Source organism: Fusarium flagelliforme (assembly GCF_020744385.1).
Source record: "Fusarium flagelliforme strain FIESC 12 MPI-CAGE-AA-0113 chromosome Unknown B0J16scaffold_4, whole genome shotgun sequence".
NCBI classification, from domain to species: domain Eukaryota; kingdom Fungi; phylum Ascomycota; class Sordariomycetes; order Hypocreales; family Nectriaceae; genus Fusarium; species Fusarium flagelliforme.
The window spans coordinates 2,918,318-2,937,041 of record NW_025763506.1 but is presented as its reverse complement, the minus strand read 5'-3'; the positions used below and the strand labels follow the sequence as shown (position 1 = coordinate 2,937,041).

Genomic DNA, 18,724 nt, shown 5'->3' with positions numbered 1-18,724 from the left:
ACACATTCCTATCGACAGCCCAGAGGGACGACGACGACAACCTAGAGCCCCTGCCGCCACCTAATTCTCCCTCTGGACAATGCAATGCAAGCATGGTTGAACAAACGGACAGGGAGTAGCCACACTTAACCCACTACGTAGTAGCCACGACTTCACGCCGTCAACATTTGGTCCTGAAGTGAGCCCAGGCGGCCACTAAGATCTAAGCGAAAGACCAGTGCTAGGCCGGCGGTATCCCGGATCTAGTAGCAGACGGAGAGAATCTGCTGGAGTTGAGATCCATGGTTATTGGAAATTATATGTCATTCGACCGAGTACCGATACTGTACCAGCTTGTTGTTGTGTTGGGTGACGTGATATGTCAATGCGCCGAAAGAGGGCCAGCTGAAAAACTTCCAACTTGCTGTGCAACCCAATCATATGTCTTTACCCGTCCCTGTCTACAGTACATACACATAATTTGGGTTTCGCCTATGTACTGTACCTGGGCCCGTGCCATGGCTGTCCCAAATAATATTGAGTTTGTGGGTGGTAAAGTTCGTTGCCGGAGGCTTTACAAGATCCACCGGAGCATATCTCCCCCCTTAGTGTACATACAGTATGTACATACACTCGGGACGATTACTTCAATCAGAATGTACTGTACCGTGCCCTTCTACGTTAGGGAGGCTTAAACTGACGAGCCTAACGTTTCTGGGTATCGACCTGCCCGACAAACTGGGCACCCCTAGGTAATATTGTGCAACCTCTATGTAGGATGCTTCTGGCCCAATGCCAGATGGGTATAGGTCCTACGATGATGGCGAGGCTGCTTCAGCGCTTGCCATCTTTTACTTTTTACCAGCAAGCTACCTAGGTAAGTATTTAAACCATGCGCTACCCCATCGACTTGGGTAGTTGTGTGACTGGCAGACTTGCTGAGATCCCAAAGTTTCACCTCCACCTTTTCGCTTCGCCCATTCACTCTTTTACTTGATTACCTTTTAAAACCTTCGTCTCAATTCATCACCATGGGTCTTCTTCCACTCACTTACACCCGTCCTAAGCATGTGGACCAGCGATCCTATCGCAGCAATAGCAGCAGCAGCGACTCCCTATCTGATGCGGAAAAGACCGATGGTTCAGTCAACTCTGGTTTCTCTGGATACTCTAGTGGTATACCTGACTCCTTGGCTTTCGACAATATAATCAACGGTGGAACATGCCCTGTGAGTTTACATGTCTCGGATAAGCCTTCATATGGGCTATAGCTTACTTTTCTTCAATCATAGCCTATGACTGTTCGCGATTTCATGTCTTATCTGATCTACGTGGAGCATGCTGCCGAGAACCTTCAGTTCTACCTCTGGTTCAAAGACTATGAGAAACGATTCAACACAAACCCAACGACCGATATCAAACTTGCTCCCGAGTGGACCAGGGCCATGCAGGATGAGACTATCATTAAGATTCGGAAGGAACAAGTCGATAAGATGCGCAAAGAGCCCGAGGCTGCAGAGATCTTCAAGGGAACCGACTTTGAGAAAAAGCTCACTGCCCAGGATCGAAGTGCGAGCGGTACTATCGACCCCTTTGCAACGCCTCCCCAAAGTAGTGGAGGGGACGAGGCCTCGATCTTTACAGCAACGAACACCATGGGCTCACTTAATGCAATGAGCTATATGAGTCAAGCCACTGACGCTTTTCAGACTGCTGGTACTCAACAGCCTTGTAAGTCGACATACTCACAACAATCTTATATTTTATGCGGGTACTAATGCTATAGCAGTCACTATCCAGCCATTCCGAGAAGAGATCAATAGAGTGATTGTGACTTATATCATGGAGGGAGCTCCTCGACAACTGAATCTCTCATCTTCTGAACAGAAGGCTGTTATTATAGCGCTCTCCAAAACAACCCATCCAAGTGCGTTCCGCAGCATCTTCAAGACTGTTGACTCAAGTCTTCGCCATCAGGCCCATCCCAATTTTGTGCGATGGTCAATTTGCAACGGCAATCCTGCTCGTGTATTCTTTGCGCGGTCGCTGGGAGTTGGCCTCATCGTTGCTGGCATCATCGTTGGCCTCATCCTCACACTCAGTCGTGCTGGTCGGGGATATCGGGCTCTAGCAGCAGTTGCTCTTGTTCTCGGTATCAGCACACTGGTTGCAGCTTACAAAGGCATGTGTGTTGTTCTCCACGGCATGCATCACCGTCATGTCAGGCCGTGGGAACTGTTTGTCGACAGTGAGAACTTGGATGATTCGAGCAAGCAAAGCTTTGAATCTTTTGGATCCAAGAACAGTTACGAGGATGAGCCTTGGGTTGTTAAGTATGAAAAGCGCAACGTCGTCCGCAAGGTATTTGACCGAGAAGTCTGGATCCAAGAGCCAGCGCTTCGACAAATCCAGGACACCATTTTTATTCAGGCGATACTTGCTTCAGTGCTTATGGGCGGCGTCGTTACTGCAATCTTTGTTGCTGTCCCAGGAGGTCATTTCTTTTAAGATAATTGATACTGTCCTATTTTATTGCAAGGAACGCACCCGAACCTAGTACCTACAGAGGATGAACATGAGTTCAATCTTTTTTTTATTTATTTACCTGTACATTAGTCCTGGATACCCATCTATTTATGAAGCGCGAAACTGATAAAATAAAGTCACTACTATGTGAACAAGAATCGAGTGAGAATTCTCAAGTTGAACCGTTCCTTTCACAGCCGCTCAATTCCGTCCGAGACCCGACGGCACTTGACTACCTACCTACTAAGCTCGGCATTAAACCCTGAACCCCTCCTTAACGTTAAGTCATCCGGACCATCGGGGCTGTCAAAGCAAAGTCAATTTCGAAGTTACCTACTGTAATTACCTAGGTACCTACCTAATTAGGTTGGCCGTACAGTATTACCGAAGCACTGTTTCCTGCGGCAAATGAATGCGACGCTCTTGGAGTGTATATCATCTCAACATCCATACAAAAGCTGGGGAAAGGGAATCAACCATACAACTTTCTTTGTCTTTGTTGAGTCGCTACGACGAAAGAACATATGGAATTGGAGACGTGCGCAAAGAGTTCGCTGTATTTCTTCCTTGCGATATATACGTAACTTAGTACTTAGATAACTTTGAATTATTCCATCCAGCATAGGTACCTAGGTAGGTAGGTAGGTATCTACTAGGTAAGATCCATTAAGATGAACTCGTTGGAGCCTTGCAATTCCAAGGGAACCTCGGCCCACCGGCTTTTAGGTAGGTTGGAGAAATGATGAGGGACCAGCGCCTTGGAAAAAGGGTCGACCCCATTGTAATGTCAAGTCTCCCCATCCGATTGACAACCCCTCCACAGCCGTTTATTATACCTAACCTACTAACTTAGCTTACCGAGCTCATCTCCTTGTTACTCCTTATCTTGAATTTCTCTATTCGGTTCTCAATCTCTCTCTTTTCCTCCAATCTATTCATTATATTCAACCAAATCCAACTGTTACCGCGAAGCACTTGCGACTAGGTAACTTTGCGCCCGCGTCGTGCCCCAGACCCTTCAACTCTATATCTCCACTATCAATTTAACCCCCTCTATCTTCTTCAACGTCCTCGTGCGCGGCACGAGAGAAACAATCACACCATGACGCCCGCCTCGCAACATGAGGATGCCATTGTGCAGGAGCCTCAAGCGCCGGCGCATTCTTCGAACCACAAGCATCGCCGAACGATGACGTCGACCGACGAGATCGACAGCACCATTATTCGCCCGGGCAGCGTCAAGATCAATGTCAAAGGCGCTTTTATCGTCGATCCAGATACCGCGACTCCAGCATCGACTTCGGGTGCAAGCGCTGGTGGCCTCACTTCGCTTAACGGTCGAACGAGTCCATCGCATCCCGAGACGAGCGACATCCGATTACCATACCACACTGCGATTGTGAGCCATATTGCGATTGATGTATGTGTTCCCCTCCCAGAAAGGTCGTTCTAGAGGAACGCGACGGCTGACATGGAGGTGGGCGCTGTAGATTGGAGGTTCGCTTATAAAGCTCGTCTACTTTTCGCGTGAGGTTGACTCCACGGATCCCGGTGGCCGGTTAAATTTCCAGAGCTTCGAGACGGATCGCATCGATGACTGCGTCGAGTTCATGCGCCATTTGCGCGACAATCAGCTTGTCAATGGCTCGCAACCAGGAGAGCTGTGTGTCATGGCTACAGGTGGTGGCGCATACAAGTATTATGACAAGATCCGAGCGGCTCTAGATGTGGATGTGTCGCAGGAGGACGAAATGGAGTGCCTTATTATTGGTTAGTAACTCGATTCGCGATCACTTTTGTCTAACTAATCATGCCTCCCAGGCCTCGACTTCTTCATTACTGAAATCCCCCGCGAGGTCTTTACCTATTCTGAAACAGATCCTATGCACTTTGTTGTACCCCAGGAGAACATCTATCCCTATCTCCTTGTCAATATTGGCTCAGGCGTCTCCTTTCTCAAGGTTACTGGGCCAAGATCATATCAGCGAGTTGGCGGTACATCACTTGGTGGCGGTACCCTCTGGGGTCTATTGTCACTACTAACAGGAGCGCGAACATTTGACGAAATGCTCGAGCAAGCTGCCCATGGTGACAACGCCAATGTCGATATGCTGGTTGGCGATATTTACGGAACAGACTATGGTAAAATAGGACTCAAGAGCACAACTATTGCCTCATCTTTCGGCAAGGTCTTTCGCATGAAGAGAGAAGCCGAATCAGCAGCCGAAGATGGCAGATCTGCGACACCAGACGATGCATGCTTCAACAGTGCTGATGTCTCACGTTCTTTACTTTACGCAATATCGAACAATATCGGTCAGATCGCCTATCTTCAGTCACAAATCCACAACCTATCAAACATCTACTTCGGTGGATCCTTCATCAGAGGCCATCGACAAACCATCAATACGCTGAGTTACGCTATCAAGTTCTGGAGTAAGGGAGAAAAGCAAGCATATTTCCTCCGACACGAGGGCTATCTTGGATCAGTAGGCGCTTTCCTCAAGAGGAAACCGAAGAACTGGGGTCGTAAGGGAAGTCTTGAGGGCATGGACGATATTGCCGAGTTGAGGAAGAATCTCCGCGAAGGGGCACCTGCTTCTACATCATAATTAGGTATGCCTACAGAGAGGGACAAGTCACACAAACCGCTCCAAAGAAGAGCTTCAAAAGAAATCACAACTGTCTACGGATTTCATTGGCATATTGACCAATGCCAGGTGAAGGTTGGCGGCAAACGCGGTTGCTGGTAAAACCAAAGGTAGCATTGGCGGCGTACAATCAGGCGTTGGGTACTTGGGTCGAGCATATTCTTTCTTTTATGGGTTGCAGCGCATTATATAAAGAAATCGCCGGCAATATACGGGAAATATTTCTTTGAAGTCTTGTTTGCTATAGTATCGGCGATTGGAAAACTGCATTGGACGGTTACATCACTGGCCATATCACGGGAGCTCTACTAGCAGAATTGCGTCGTCAAAGAATGGCGCCTTGTGTCGTACATGCCATGCCCCTATCCGTGCCTCATGATAAAGGGCAAAAGTCAACATGACATAATCATAATCCTTTCGTGTGAGACCCGGCATTTATTAACCAGCCCTGTTCGTACATAAATCTCTGCTTCTTCTGGATTTAGGAAACTCATGCCCCTAAGGAGCTCCTCATCTTCAACATGGCCAACGGAATCGCAGTCAATGATAACCGTCTTGGTGTGTCACCCCCCCTAATCGCAACTCGACAACCTTACTATCCAGCACCCGTGGGATACTATCAGCTGTACAACCCGGCTAGCGTAGTTTGGGAAGCTGAAAGCCTGAGCACTTGGTCAGAATGGAGTGATCATGATGGTCCATGTTGCGGCTGCGATTGCGATTGTCAACCCGCAGTTAACGATCGTAACTCAGGCGATCGATGCTGTTGTAGCACCCAGAACAGGACCAGCACTGTAAGTGACTTTTCAGAAGGGTTTGTCAAATTACTGACCTTTGGCGTAGTTACCATTGGCACAGTCTGTTCCCAAACTACAGAACTACAGAGTTGTTCCCGAGCCAGTTCCTTCCATGAATGTCCGCAACAACTCCAACATACAGCAGAACGTAGGGCGATCTCCATATACAACAGCTTTTGGCTACGACATACATGAGTACTCATCGATGGAAGACCTCATTTATCGCACCGCCAAGCAACAGAGACACCTGGACGATGCACAGAGACGAATTCAAGACTGGATCAAGATTATGCCTGGGCTTGTTGGAGGCGAGACAGTTCCAACATCGGAGCAAGAGCCCGGCAAGTGTGATTGCAAGAGCTGTAAGGATGGGCGAAAGCGAGACGCCCGGAAAGCCAGAAAGGAGAAGAAGCATATGCACGAGCCGGAGAAAAAGAAGAGTAGCAAGCGTAGACGATGAAGGACCGGAACTATCTATCCAAATTCCCGGCGACGAGGACAGGAAGGAAATGTGGTAGCTGGGTTATGGAGCTCTATTTGCAAGTCAGTCAGTTCTCGGATCGCCGTTGTATGCAGTATTGTAAATGATGGGATGAGTGTTGAGTTGAGCAAGTGACCTAGCGCATCATCCATTAAAACTCATAGACTCAACAATGATTCTTCTCCACTCGAAACCCATTCAACGAGCTTCTATCATATCATCCTCACGTAAATCAAAGCTCAGTACCATAATTATTGATGTTGAACAAGGCTGTTTTAAGCTCAACCAATCGGAAATTTTGATTCATCAGGTGGTGCAGAAGAAAACCATCCATGCATGGGTTCGATGGCAACGATAACTGCCTTATCAAGTCACTGGAGACGGGCCCTACGATCAAGGTAGTGTCTGGTCGATGTTTACTTTAAGCGGTGCATGGGTAACTCACGAACTCTAAAGGGAGGCATATCCTTATGCAGCGAGACAGACCATGCAACGAACTAAGGAGACAGGATGTGTGTCTGAGAGAAGGAAGAGTTAAGGATATATTGCGTTGTGGGGGCCAAGTTAGCTGTTCTTATGTTCTTTTCATCTGTTCAGAGCCTGCACTTCTGACGACCGTATCTCAAATTCCGGTCGTAAGATGTCAATCAAGGGTGACTGACAGCTAACTAATATAAATAGACCATTCATTCATTATTGATGACGGGTTCAAAAGAGAAGCGTCTCTCTCTCAAGCAACTGTGAGACATGAAATCGATAAAAAGAAAGGGTCTGGCCGGGGATTGAACCCGGGACCTCTCGCAAGCAATGCTATAGGGTTTTCCCTAAGCGAGAATCATACCACTAGACCACCAGACCGTAGACGAATCTGAAGATTCGCTCTTGTTGTTATTGGAAATCGGTGCATTGTTTTGAATTATATGCTGAAGATCATCGTTCATTGCGAATCCGTCCTTGGTGGGGTTCTCTTTGGTGGCTGGTATGAATCTCGATGTCTCGCAGCAATCCATGTCAGCTCGGCTCCTCAGGGAATAAGATTTTCGACACCCGAAACCCAATTGGTTATGGGTGTAAGACCTAGAATCAGTGAATCAGTGTTGACCTGCTCTGGCGAAGTGCAGATTGACAGCACGCGACCACCTGGACATCCGACTGTAGGCCCACTCACTCGATGGATAATTCAACATCGTGAAAAGTAGCATAGCGAGAGGACGACTCACCACGACATAGTATCAAAGCTCGTGTCTCATCGCTCTATATTAATCACAACATCACTACAGTAACATCTGTTGTGGCCATTTCTTTGTATTCATTTCGTTGTCATCATGATGCACTTTTCCGTGCAGACAGCATTAGGTATCGTTCATCCTCTGTTCGTCCATCCTCGCCTCCATGTGTCAAATTCCTCTCTTTGCTTTAGTTGCCCTGTCCAACGTCCTTGCCATGCTTGATGCCCTGGCTCTGGCCGCCGCTGGCATTGGCGTCCTTGAGGGACTTGCCCTGCTCGTCCTTGCCCTCGGGGAGGTCAGCGGTCTTGTCAGCGCGGTCGACACGGTCAGACTGAGACGGCGGTTAGTTTGATGTTTACATGATGAAATAGACAGATAAAACTCACATCGGCCTTGCCAACGCCGTGAGCGATGGTCTGGTTGGCTTCCTCAAAGGGGCCGTTGTCAGAAGAACCGTCTCCGTTGCGAGGCATGATGGTTTGTTTTTTATGGGTGTGAAAGAATTGTGGTGTTTTGAAGAGTGAATTTGTGTTGATGAGTGAGAGTGAAGAGGGAAGAGCTACGTTGAGTGCAAGTAAAGTTATTTATATGTCACTGTGGTCGGACTTTTTACCTTTTGACAGTGTTTGACATCGTGATGTGATGTGATGTGATGAATCAACGACGTCATTCTAACAACGTCATCCCCATGATTGCCCTGGATGCCCCTCGTCTGCAACACGCCGCCTGTGGGGAATGCTAGTAAAAGAAGGACGGGCCCTGAGTCGGAGCTGAGCAAATGCTCCTTGGATGGACGGACGGACCTGCGTTGGCCTCAATCTTCATTGGATCAAACGGTTGGCCGCCGTTTTCGATTATGGTCTTTGTTCTCCCCGATTCATGTTTAAATATCCGCCTTAGCATCATGTCTTCTCCACACTCGCTATTTTAGTCCAGTACATCAATATAAACTTGGCGGAACGGCGTCTTAGGTCCAAAATCATGGTCCATGTAAGTCTGCTGATTGCTACTTCTAGTTCCATCGAGTTCTAAAGCCATCCATCCATTGGATTAATAGACTTCACAGCTACCAGGTCAATATCATATCTCGCCTAAGCCGCAAAAGTTGGGTTCTAATTACAATTGCTCTTCCTAGGTACTGTTACTCGCTACTGAAGTACATGAGCTGACCATTTAAAGAACCATGTACAGTGAAGCGCGCCCATCACAACTTCGTAGCATCTGCGAAACACTCCCAAAACGATACACACTCGCGCCTCAATGATGAAAAAGAAGAACATGACCAGCCTTTCCATGACCAAACACCAATAGACTTGCGTTAGACCTAGAGATGTGCTTAAGCCTTGGAAGAACGGCCTCGACGACCTCTGGTCTTTGGTGCAGGTTTCTCTTCCTCCTGTTCATCAACTTCCTCCCCAGGAGTCGCGGCCTTTTTAGTGGCAGCCTTTCGTGTTCGCTTGGCGGGAGCTGGCTTCTCTTCCTCTGCCTTCACAGCAGCAGCTCGACGTCCTCGTTTAGCGGGAGCAGGAGCGGGAGCCTCGTCTTCACTTTCGTCCTTAACCTTGCTTGTGGCCGCCTTTCGTCCCTTCTTGACAGGTGCTGGTCTCTCATCGGTATCGGATTCGTTTTTGACCTTCTGAGCTGACACTCGACGTCCTTTCTGGGCGGGGGCAGAAGTAGGAGCGGCATTTTCATCATCACTCTCGTTCTTAACCTTGGCAGCTTTGCGTCCACGGGCAGGCTTGGGAGCAGGCTTCTCCTCCTCTTCGCTCTCCTCAGCCTTCACAGGTCCAGCCTTTCGGGCTTTCTTGGGCTGCGGCTGGTCCTCCTCGTTCTCATCGGCAGCCTTCTTACGTCCACGTTTGCCTTTGGCCTTTGACTTGTCCTCATCGTCTGCGGCAGCCTGTAAATGTCAGAAAGATGTCTCATGATATCAGCACATCACTCACAGCCTCAGCCTCCTTCTTTCTCTTCTGGACAGCGGTCAAATGAATGCCCTTCTCACCGAGTTTGTTCTTTTCAGGGTCCTACATAAAGTGTTGGTTATCATAAAGAGACGAACAGGATCGAAGACATACTCCATTGAAATCCTCAGGGTCAATGAAGCCCTGGTTAACGCAGCGGCGGACCTTCTCCTGCAGGTCTGGGTGGTCGCTGTCATTGTCAGAAGGGTGTAGACGTGAATCGCCACTGAAACTCACCCAAGCTCGTCATAGCCGTCAATAAAACTGCAGTCAAAAGTGCCGTCGGCCTGCTGGCACAGTTCACGAACGTGCTCTAGCTGTTGACCAGAGACACAACCCCTGAGCAAAAGAGCCATGATTTAGTCATCCGATGTATATTTTCCTGACAAACGACGAATCTTACCAGTGCTTCCATTGCCAGCTTCCATGGTCTCGGATCATAACCCAGACTCCGAAGCGGATGGTGCCCTTGGTGCACTTCTCATTTCTGGCATGACATTCCTTATCCTTGCAACCAGCGCGGTTGTTGGGGGATACCTCTATTGCGTTGTTAGCAGGCTAATACTGATAGACTCCTGAGACAGGTATGGAATAACAGCGCGACTGTGATGAAAACATGTGAGTCGTGCAACTTACCGATACGGTATTCGCCCATCTTTGCGGTGGTGCGCGGGGCACGTAGTATGCCAAGTGCTGAAGATAACGAACGATGCAAATGGATGTCAGAAATGTGGTAGACTATGTGATAGCTCAAGCTTTAGTTTTGGCTGAGGTCGAGTAAAAGATGGGAGAAGATGACTTAACACGTAGAAAGAGGGAGATATTATATTCTCCTTCTTTTGCCAGTTAAATCAAAGTGATAGACACAGAGTTAAAGCGAGATGAGATCAGATGTGTGAAAGTGGGAAATGTGCAAGTCGTTTTTGCCTGGGGAAGGAACGCGACCAACGCGTCCCAGCGCTACCTGGGTACGGTACCTACTCCCGCCTGAAACGCCAGCAAGGCAACCACCAACACTGCCCAACAGTGAATTCACGAAATGCATAAATGTTGTTATTGAAAAGAATCATGTCAGTTATTTCAAATAAAGTTCATTAATTGAAGCTCATTTTTCATGTGAATCGTCTGGCCTTTTTGCCATTTTTCTTTCTGGCTTCGTTCTACTACAGGAACGGGCACCAGCCTATGTACATCGCTGCCAGGTTTCTAGGATCAACCGCTTGTTTTATCAATTCTTCCACCTGACCTTCAACTCCTAGGGGTATACTTTCAGTTGGGAGCAATCCCCTAACTTTGCGTTTGATGCTGTCCACAACGCTCTGGGGCTGGAGTTTGACGCCTACATCTCCTCTCCGGTGCGTGCGTTTTTCTTTCTGCAGGTCCAGCGTGGGATCGTATATAAAAGCTTCAAGGATCGTCATTAGTGTTTCTTCTTGTTGACGAAGGATGCTGAGAGTCAGCTCGCAAGATTTGCGGAATGGCCCTTCATAGCCGTAAATGCCCATCGCAGCTACCATGTTGTGAGTAAGTCGGAACGGTACTCGCTCAGGCTTCGCAAACGTCAAGCCTTTGTCAAAGAGACAATTGAAGTCGACATGGAACACCCCACCATTGCCCTCCTCCAAGTTCACATTCTCGCCATGTCTGTCACCAAGTCCTAGGATGGTTCCCACCATGGACATGACTGCACATGATCGTGTGTATTTCAGTCTTGCAGCAAACCATGCTGACGGGTTCGGGAACTGTTGCGTGAACCATAGCTGAAGAACCGGAGGAAATCTGCCCAGAACCTCGTCTGTGAAAATTCTAGTTTTGCCATCGGAAAGACATGCTTCATCCATAAGTTGCTTTAGAACTGTGTAATCGGGATAAATCTTTCGAGAGGCATAGAGGTTGATCAGAATATCTCGCATGGTTTTGATCCCTGGCACCCATTCGATGATTCCACATTCTTCGTTTAGTGGCGTCACAGCGTAAGTTCGGATGTAAAGCTGTCTTCGACTGGACTCTACGTCCCGTTTCAACGATCGATTGATTAATCCGTTGAACTCCATGAGACGTTGATCTGTTCGCAGATCATCCTTGGGTTTGATGAGAAGCATGTAATTCTTCCCATCGCTGCCTCGCGCCGTGAGCCGTCTTGGCTTAGCCAATGAGCTCAGCACCAAAACATCATCAAGGAAAGAATCGATTGTAACCACGTCTCTGGAGAATGCTTTGTGCTTCTTAACATACTCTGACACTGCCGGTAATGTTGCTGTCAAAGAACTCTCGACGGGCACAACTAATGGACAGGGAGTGCACTTGTGATGGAATCGAAGATCCCTGCTTAGACTGGCGTGGACAGTTTTGTTGCCGCGGAAGTCTCCATTTTGACACGCCAAAAGCAACTGCTCGGCCAATTTCTCCCCCATCCTGAGTAGGTGCTTAAAGTCGGTCGAGGATCCTTCCACTTTCTTAGATATGTTCCTGAGTGTTTGGAGAATCTGAGTTCCCCGCGCTTTTCGTTCCGATACTTGTCTGGTCGTCATGATTCCGATCAAGCTCCAAAGTGCCTGGCGAGGGTGTGCTTCAACGACCTTCACAATGATGTGCGTCAACCGGTCGAATACGTGCGGGTTGGGATGGGCGATACGCGCAACAATCTGTGGCAAGGCAGTGTAAAAGATATACGCCGGTAGTCTATGAATGTATTTGTCGAGGAAGGAGTGTAGTAGGCTGAGCTGCTCAACGCGCCGTCGATGAAGTTCACGAGAGAGCGACGCTTTGCCTTCTGGTGCTTTGTCCACTTGTGCTCCAAGATCGAGCCAAAGAGTTAAAATCCTTGGAAGAGTTTGATAGAGATATTTGGTACCCGAGTTGAGTGACCGCACATAATTCTCTATGACAAGTCTGGCAACCTCGCCAGTTATGTAATTGTCGCTTTGATCTTCAGCTTTAAGGGGCTTCTCAGCCTCGAGAATCTTCTTGTAGTGTCGGCCGAGATAGTAGTGGCCCTTTTCCCACGTTGCAAACGTCTTCGGCGGTTGTTGATATTTTTCACGCAAGGCGCCTGCATGCGTTTGTCCGGCACTATCCAGCCACTTGGCCAGGAGCAGTTGTGCTCGAGCTGTTAAGAGCTTCTGCTGCGGGTTTAGTTTGTTGGTGTTTGTGCTGGTGGCTGTCCCTGTTTGTGTCATAAACTTGTTACTCTTGATTGCTCCCTGCAGAACTTGAATTGCTTTTCGGTGCTGGCCCTCTCTCCAAAGAAGTTTAGCATTCTCAATAGTCGCTGCATCATCACCTAACTGCGAAGCATGTAACACAGCATTGAAAGATTGATGTAAGGAGTTCGACTTCCGAGCAAGTCGTGCGCTCGATAACCAGAGTCCAGAAATGTCTAGATTGGTAAAATTTGGCCTATGTTGATCAGTGTGAGTAGGTACCATTGACAGAAACCAGTGACAAACGTACCTGTTCAACTCCATGGCAGCACGTCGAATGCCAAGGAGGTATTGCTTATCATTCATGTAAGCCCCTATAATCTCAAGTCGTCTGTCTAGGAGCACCATGGTACTTTGTCGGGCGGCTTCATCTCCTGCTTTTGTGCCGATGATGATCTCCAAGTCTGTGAGAATATGAGCTTTGAGGAGGAGATCATGGCAGGCCTGGAGAGATGATGTAGATGCAGCATTCATCGACGATGAAATTTTAACTCGTATATCGTTCATAATCAGAGACAGTTCCTCAGGCTTCTTTTTGGCCATGAGCTTGTCAAAGATAGTTGCGACTGATACGTTGAAATCCTCGATGACGTCTCCATGAAACCGTTTAGCGAATTTTGTAAGGCTCTCCCATCTTCCTGTGACCCATGCTGCTTCTACCGCATACGGCATGATCTTGTTGTCCATGGATGCGTCGGTTTGCATACCCTCGACATGATTCAACAGAGCCTCTGTTCCACATTAGCCACTTATTTATATCGAGTAATTAACTGTCCTTACCGTGTTGGCCGGCTTGCTTCAAGCAATGTAGCAAGTCGATCTGTGCGTCCGTGTTGGCAGGCTCTTTCGCTAGTTTTATCTCGTACCAGTTCTGCACGGCAGTCCATCTACCAGCTTTGCGATGACTTAGAATCTGCTGGTTAAGGTCAAGAACTTGTAGGTGAGCTGAGATTCCGTCAAGCCCGTCAGGTTCATCAACATTGGCATACATGTCTTGCAATTTCTGCAAAAGACGTATGCGTTCTCCAGGCTGCCTCTTTCGTTGCTCCATCTTCTGCGCGTGTTGCTCTAAATGGAACAGTGCTCGAGCGTAATCATTGCAATCGACAGCCCTTTGTGCGATCAATTCAGCTGGAATTTTGTCAAGAGCTTCTTGTACTTGAGTTAACCTTTCCTTATCGGATTCAGTGAGCCGGCCGGTTGCTCGTTTGGTTTGCATCCATCTCATCGCATAGTCAATGATGCGGAAAACGGCCTAATAAATTAGTTTGTGACATTGGAGATTGAGATTACTGAGACTTACGTGACAGAACCGCTTCAAATCCTCTTTCTCTAGGTAAGACGCTCCTTCTTCGGGTTGATGCTCTAAGATGGCAAGAAGTTCACCGAGGACATTCTCCCTATCCTCCTGGGTAGCACGGGACCCTAGCAGAGTATGTAATACAATGTAGGGCAGGATAAACTCTGCAATGGCAAGATCCCTAACACGAATGACACGCGCCAAAGGTTCGAATATTAGATCCGCAAAAGGGGTCTGCCCTTTCCGGAGAAGGTCTACCACATAATGTCTCAGCCAATTTCCATATGACCTTTCAGGACGGAAAATAGGATAGCTAACTTCCGTGTGTGCCATCGGAGCGACAACATACTTGGAAGTAAGAAATGGACTGACCACTTCTCGGATAGCTTCCGGCATCGCGATCCATTTGCGATAAATATCGTTAGCTCCAGACATGCCACTGGTTGCCATGGCACATGCGGCATTGAGATCACACCTGCTCGTGAGCTCCTGCATAACAAAGGACAGGAACCCCTGGAATTTGACATCAGTAGTGGACAGAAAAGCTGGCACTATGGCCTCTTCCAGAAGAAAAATAACAAAATCAGTAGTTTCTTCGTTGTCCACAAAGTTGTTCAATATCACGATAGACCTCTGCTCTTTTACGGTCTCGGTCTTGCTGGGATCTAGGCAGCCTATGAGGCCTAGGGCCTCTGTACATAGGCGCGCAATGTCTCCTGGGAGGCCATTGTACTTGCAAGTGCAATCAAGGAGAGATCGCACAAGTGCAACAACGCCAGCATCTGATTGTAGACTGGCATCGGAGGTGTGTAAAGCTGCTTGGTTTCCTTTTAGATACGGAACCAATTCTGTCAGTGCTTGAAGCGTGACGCCCGCGTTCTCGTGACGGATTCTCTCAGCAAAAGACTCAAGAATTTCTTCAACTGCAAGTGCTGCTGGCCTGTGCTGGTCCAGTTTCATCTCGATATCTTTGAGCTCAGGAATGTGTCGAAGTGAAGGCAATTTGATAATGTACTTTGCGACAAGAGCCTCGAACTTATCGACCAACAATTGAAGCGTCCGATGAGCAAGAAGGGTCGTGGACTTGTTCATCGAAGTCCAGTAGCGAGTAACAATAAAGAATGTTGTCTCTAGCAACGCTTCGACATCCTCCTGGCCAAGATGGGTGAGCATTGACGCCCAACAAGCGAAACTGGCTTCCCTCAAAGCATCTTGCGCAAGCGTGGAGAGTAAACAAGCAGATATCTAGTTTTTATCAGCGATGTTCGTCCTGGAAAGTGGATATTGAACTTACCTGAGGTCTAGCTGTGCTGGCGTTACCCCTTGATACTCTAATCATTTCTTCCATGGCTCGAATATAACATCGGCGCTCTGGATCTGGAAGGTTATGATCGTTAATTACATCGAAGAGCCGCGCCATGAGTCCAAGAAGCGAGGAGTGAATAAATCGAGCAGTATGATCCCCTTTCTTAGATCGAGTTTCTTTACTTGGAGGCAGTAGCATCTGGGCCATGGTTTCCAGAGCTTTCCGAATCTGGGAACAGGTCAGTTTGTTAAAACGCCAAGCATATCCAGAGGCGGACTTACGGGTGCCTTCTTGGATTCATCTGAGTCGCCGGCTGCCTTCAATAATTCCATGACAGTAAGCACTGGTTCTACCTGAAGAAGGCTAACAAGTGTTTCGGTTTCGAAATGTGCCGATAACTCGTCAAGGCGTGATTTTGCAAACCCTGCAATGTCCTCAGTATCTTGTATTAAAAGCAATGCTAGAGTAGCTGCTAAATTCGCAGGGTCAATAAGGGGTAGCCAAATCTCCGACTCTTGTCGAGCTTCGGCAATCTTTTGAATGACGTCTTTTTGCTTATCAAGCACAAGCCATGGAAGTGCGTGTGTTTGAATTAGGAGAAGCAGCTCGTTGACTGATACTTGTAGGAGTTCAGCAATCGTCCGGCTCATCTGAGGACGCTGAACCATATCCCTAGTGGCCATGTATGCAAGATTCGGCCAAAAGGGTTCAAAGAGACGTCTCGGAGTCACTCGGCGAGCTTCTGCTAAATTCAAAAGCTCGTTGAACGCAAAGGCCGAAACCACATTGTTACTGCTTCCCAAGTATTCCAGAAGCTTAATGAGGACCAAATTGAGTTCGTGCTCCCAGACAACTGTACCCAGTTGGCCCCATGCCATGATGAATGTTTCTGTCAAATTTGGCGGGTTCTTGTCCGAAATCGATTTCAACAATGCAATCGAGTTCTTTCTATTACGTGATATTAAATCCTGGCGTTTCATCGATGACGATCCGTCTGCTGCATTTGAATCCACATTGCCATGGGTAGAAGAAGGCTCTTGAAATTGTTCTAGTCGTGCAGTTTTAGCATCACTTCCATCTGCCGGGCGAGCTGGTAGAATAATGCTTGCTAGAACGGGCTCGGGCCTGGTTAAAGAGAAAGTAGCGAGGACTCTTCCTGCGGCTATGCGCAGTTCTCTCACCGAGCTGTTCAGAGACTGGAGACACCATTGACCCAATCCAGATGTTTCTAGATTGAGCAACTCGGCATCATCACAATGCAGAATCACCTTCCGCAGTGCCATCATGGCAGCAACTCTCGGGCGCCGAGACTCGGCAAGAACGGGCAGTCGGACCAACTTCGTAAAAAGTGACTCAACTCGAGACTTCAGAATCGTTGCCGCATAGGGAGTTGAACGGCTTGGAAATATGTTTGTCTCACAGATGAGGCAGCCACTCTTCGTAGCAGATGTATTCCCACGATTGTCCCTGTCAGCTACACAGGATATCTGCGACAGTAAGTCAAGCGCGAGGCATTGACGTGATTCATTCATTGCGGGAAATTCGTCCCTGGTCAAGTAAGAATTTGTGAGGCAGGAGATAGAGAAAGTACTAACAGGAATTGCTGTTCGAGATTCGGGAAGCCGTCGTCAACGTCCGTCAACCCTAAGGTGACTCCCAAGGAGCTCAATAGAGTAGCCATAGGACTAGAATCCACCTGCGATACTTTGCGGCGCTTGGAGCGATCTTGTGAGTTTTCGTCAGGCGCGTCGTAGGTCAAAGCCAGTGCCTCAATCATCTCACGCACTTCCCTGTCCTCGAACTTGGTTGGATGTATGTTTGAGCTGAGCGATTGTGATTTAGAACCGGCATTGACTTGCCTCAGCATCTGTGCTACTCTCTTTCAACAAGTTAGCAGCGAGCAGGAGCACTAATGGAAAAAGTACTATACCCAGATGTCTGTCCCTTCAGGCATAGCAGAGTAAAACATCGAGGATTCGTCTACAAGACTGGAGACCGCCAGTCGTCCAATCGACCTGTCCTCGACCGATGTTGCTGTGATTATAGCTAGAGCCAGAACATATGTGCGACGAGTTTCCTCATCATTAGGGTTTAACATCGCAGAGGCGCTCAAGCTTGTTGCCAAGTCGCCGCAGAGCAGGATCAAAAGAGTGACGGCCTTTTTGTGGATCGAAGCGCTGACTCCTGTTTTCTTCGATAATGCTCTCTCAATTCGGATGGTTATTTGGATGATGTGGAGTGAAGACGCCGGAAACGCACGTCCATGACGGTGACGAACAGCTTGCATGTCCCCCAGAACATCAATCAGCCATACTGCACTCTCTGAGAAAGATACCACAGTATGTAAGGTCTGTTCTGCAGACAGAATAGGATAAGCCAACACGTTGCAGAAGCTAATGAGCTGTTGCAAGGCATGTGGCATCCGGTCAACGGAATACGTCAATTGGCTGATCAAGGGCGAGCTTTTGTCAACATATCGGCCAAGAGCAAGTTCCGGAGGTAAAGATAGCGTTCTAAAGGTTTCCTCCACATCAGGTACGACAAGGGGGTCTTGAAGTTGATTAAGTATGTCTATTGCATCTCGTGAGCTCTTGCATATCCATATCTTAGGGAGTTCACTTACGAGAAGTAATGGTACGTAAATAAAACAGCAACGCAGGAGCAATATCCCACAAACTCCAGTTCTGCGCTATAATTAGCATTGTATTTTGAAGAAAGCTCTCAATGGCTTCTGTGAGTTCAAGACTTTGAGCGTGGCCAAGGAGCCTGAGCAATTGAGGAAGAAGCCATATCCACAGTGGCTCCTGTCCGCGGAACATATATTCTTGGCTATTAACTTTGTGTTTGAGCACAGCAGGTGTCTCTTTGATGGAGAATCTCAGAAAGTTGATTGCTTTTAGGGCTTCCGTTCGTACTTGTGCCCGGTCAAGGAACGGATCGTCTAATCGAATACCTTCGAGGACGGCTCTCGAATAGACGTAAATGAGCATGTGATTATGTTCAACTCGATCTTCCGGGGTCTTCAAGAGTTCAGGGTCATCCTTGACGCGCTGGATGATGGCAAAAAAGCCTTTGAGTTCACTATTCTCATCTGATTTGGAGGATTTCGTTGATGCCGAAATATTCTCCACGAGCTGTGCAGCTAGGGTCGATGGAGGAGGTCCAGCGGCATATCCACCAGCCATTTGCCCATGGTCAGAAACAGCCGCTCTGGGGTGAAGGTTGTTGGCCATGGTGCATCAAGCATCGTGAAAATTGACTGAATACACGATGTTGCTCGAAGGGGTT

The 18,724-nt window shown here is 48.0% G+C and overlaps 5 protein-coding genes and 1 non-coding gene across 6 annotated transcripts; 3 read left to right on the top strand and 3 right to left on the bottom strand.

Annotated features, from left to right (window-relative positions):
* Positions 1–915: 915 nt before the first annotated feature.
* Positions 916–2,721, top strand: B0J16DRAFT_372343 (uncharacterized protein). Its single transcript, XM_046130472.1, has 3 exons — positions 916–1,208; positions 1,272–1,710; positions 1,769–2,721. The coding sequence occupies exons 1-3, from the start codon at positions 1,011–1,013 to the stop codon at positions 2,485–2,487; spliced, it is 1,356 nt and encodes a 451-aa protein (XP_045983185.1). The 5' UTR covers positions 916–1,010; the 3' UTR covers positions 2,488–2,721.
* Positions 2,722–3,246: 525 nt separating this feature from the next.
* B0J16DRAFT_341984 (fumble-domain-containing protein) lies at positions 3,247–5,504 on the top strand. Its single transcript, XM_046127863.1, has 3 exons — positions 3,247–3,925; positions 3,996–4,275; positions 4,327–5,504. The coding sequence occupies exons 1-3, from the start codon at positions 3,608–3,610 to the stop codon at positions 5,115–5,117; spliced, it is 1,389 nt and encodes a 462-aa protein (XP_045983184.1). The 5' UTR covers positions 3,247–3,607; the 3' UTR covers positions 5,118–5,504.
* Positions 5,505–5,613: 109 nt separating this feature from the next.
* Positions 5,614–6,413, top strand: B0J16DRAFT_372341 (uncharacterized protein; the record flags this gene model as incomplete). The annotated part of the gene is made up of 2 exons (XM_046130471.1): positions 5,614–5,950; positions 6,000–6,413. Exons 1-2 carry the CDS (start codon positions 5,678–5,680, stop codon positions 6,411–6,413), a joined length of 687 nt encoding a protein of 228 aa, XP_045983183.1. The 5' UTR covers positions 5,614–5,677.
* A 788-nt stretch (positions 6,414–7,201) lies between these two features.
* Positions 7,202–7,292, bottom strand: B0J16DRAFT_t137. Its single transcript has one exon. It is a non-coding gene; the product is annotated as a tRNA-Pro (tRNA).
* A 344-nt stretch (positions 7,293–7,636) lies between these two features.
* Positions 7,637–8,285, bottom strand: B0J16DRAFT_414884 (uncharacterized protein). The gene is made up of 2 exons (XM_046133480.1): positions 8,050–8,285; positions 7,637–7,994 (listed from the first exon to the last, which is right to left on the bottom strand). The coding sequence occupies exons 1-2, from the start codon at positions 8,134–8,136 to the stop codon at positions 7,851–7,853; spliced, it is 231 nt and encodes a 76-aa protein (XP_045983182.1). The 5' UTR covers positions 8,137–8,285; the 3' UTR covers positions 7,637–7,850.
* Positions 8,286–8,999: 714 nt separating this feature from the next.
* B0J16DRAFT_355878 (uncharacterized protein) lies at positions 9,000–18,669 on the bottom strand (the record flags this gene model as incomplete). Its single annotated transcript, XM_046129439.1, has 16 exons — positions 9,000–9,566; positions 9,613–9,690; positions 9,742–9,817; positions 9,865–9,966; positions 10,031–10,166; positions 10,264–10,320; positions 10,639–10,643; positions 10,819–13,026; positions 13,081–13,561; positions 13,611–14,085; positions 14,134–15,375; positions 15,425–15,664; positions 15,718–16,561; positions 17,032–17,315; positions 17,367–18,007; positions 18,060–18,669. 16 exons carry the CDS (start codon positions 18,667–18,669, stop codon positions 9,000–9,002), a joined length of 8,046 nt encoding a protein of 2,681 aa, XP_045983181.1.
* Positions 18,670–18,724: the final 55 nt, after the last annotated feature.

Bases quoted from the DNA above. Each gene is read 5' to 3' on its own strand.
- B0J16DRAFT_372343 (XM_046130472.1), top strand. From the start codon at position 1,011: ATGGGTCTTCTTCCACTCACTTACACCCGTCCTAAGCATGTGGACCAG. The intron at 1,209-1,271 runs GTGAGTTTACAT...CTTCAATCATAG, and splicing joins TCAACGGTGGAACATGCCCT to CCTATGACTGTTCGCGATTT. The intron at 1,711-1,768 runs GTAAGTCGACAT...ATGCTATAGCAG, and splicing joins TGCTGGTACTCAACAGCCTT to TCACTATCCAGCCATTCCGA.
- B0J16DRAFT_341984 (XM_046127863.1), top strand. From the start codon at position 3,608: ATGACGCCCGCCTCGCAACATGAGGATGCCATTGTGCAGGAGCCTCAA. The intron at 3,926-3,995 runs GTATGTGTTCCC...TGGGCGCTGTAG, and splicing joins TGAGCCATATTGCGATTGAT to ATTGGAGGTTCGCTTATAAA. The intron at 4,276-4,326 runs GTTAGTAACTCG...CATGCCTCCCAG, and splicing joins AATGGAGTGCCTTATTATTG to GCCTCGACTTCTTCATTACT.
- B0J16DRAFT_414884 (XM_046133480.1), bottom strand. From the start codon at position 8,136: ATGCCTCGCAACGGAGACGGTTCTTCTGACAACGGCCCCTTTGAGGAA. The intron at 7,995-8,049 runs GTGAGTTTTATC...CCGCCGTCTCAG, and splicing joins ACGGCGTTGGCAAGGCCGAT to TCTGACCGTGTCGACCGCGC.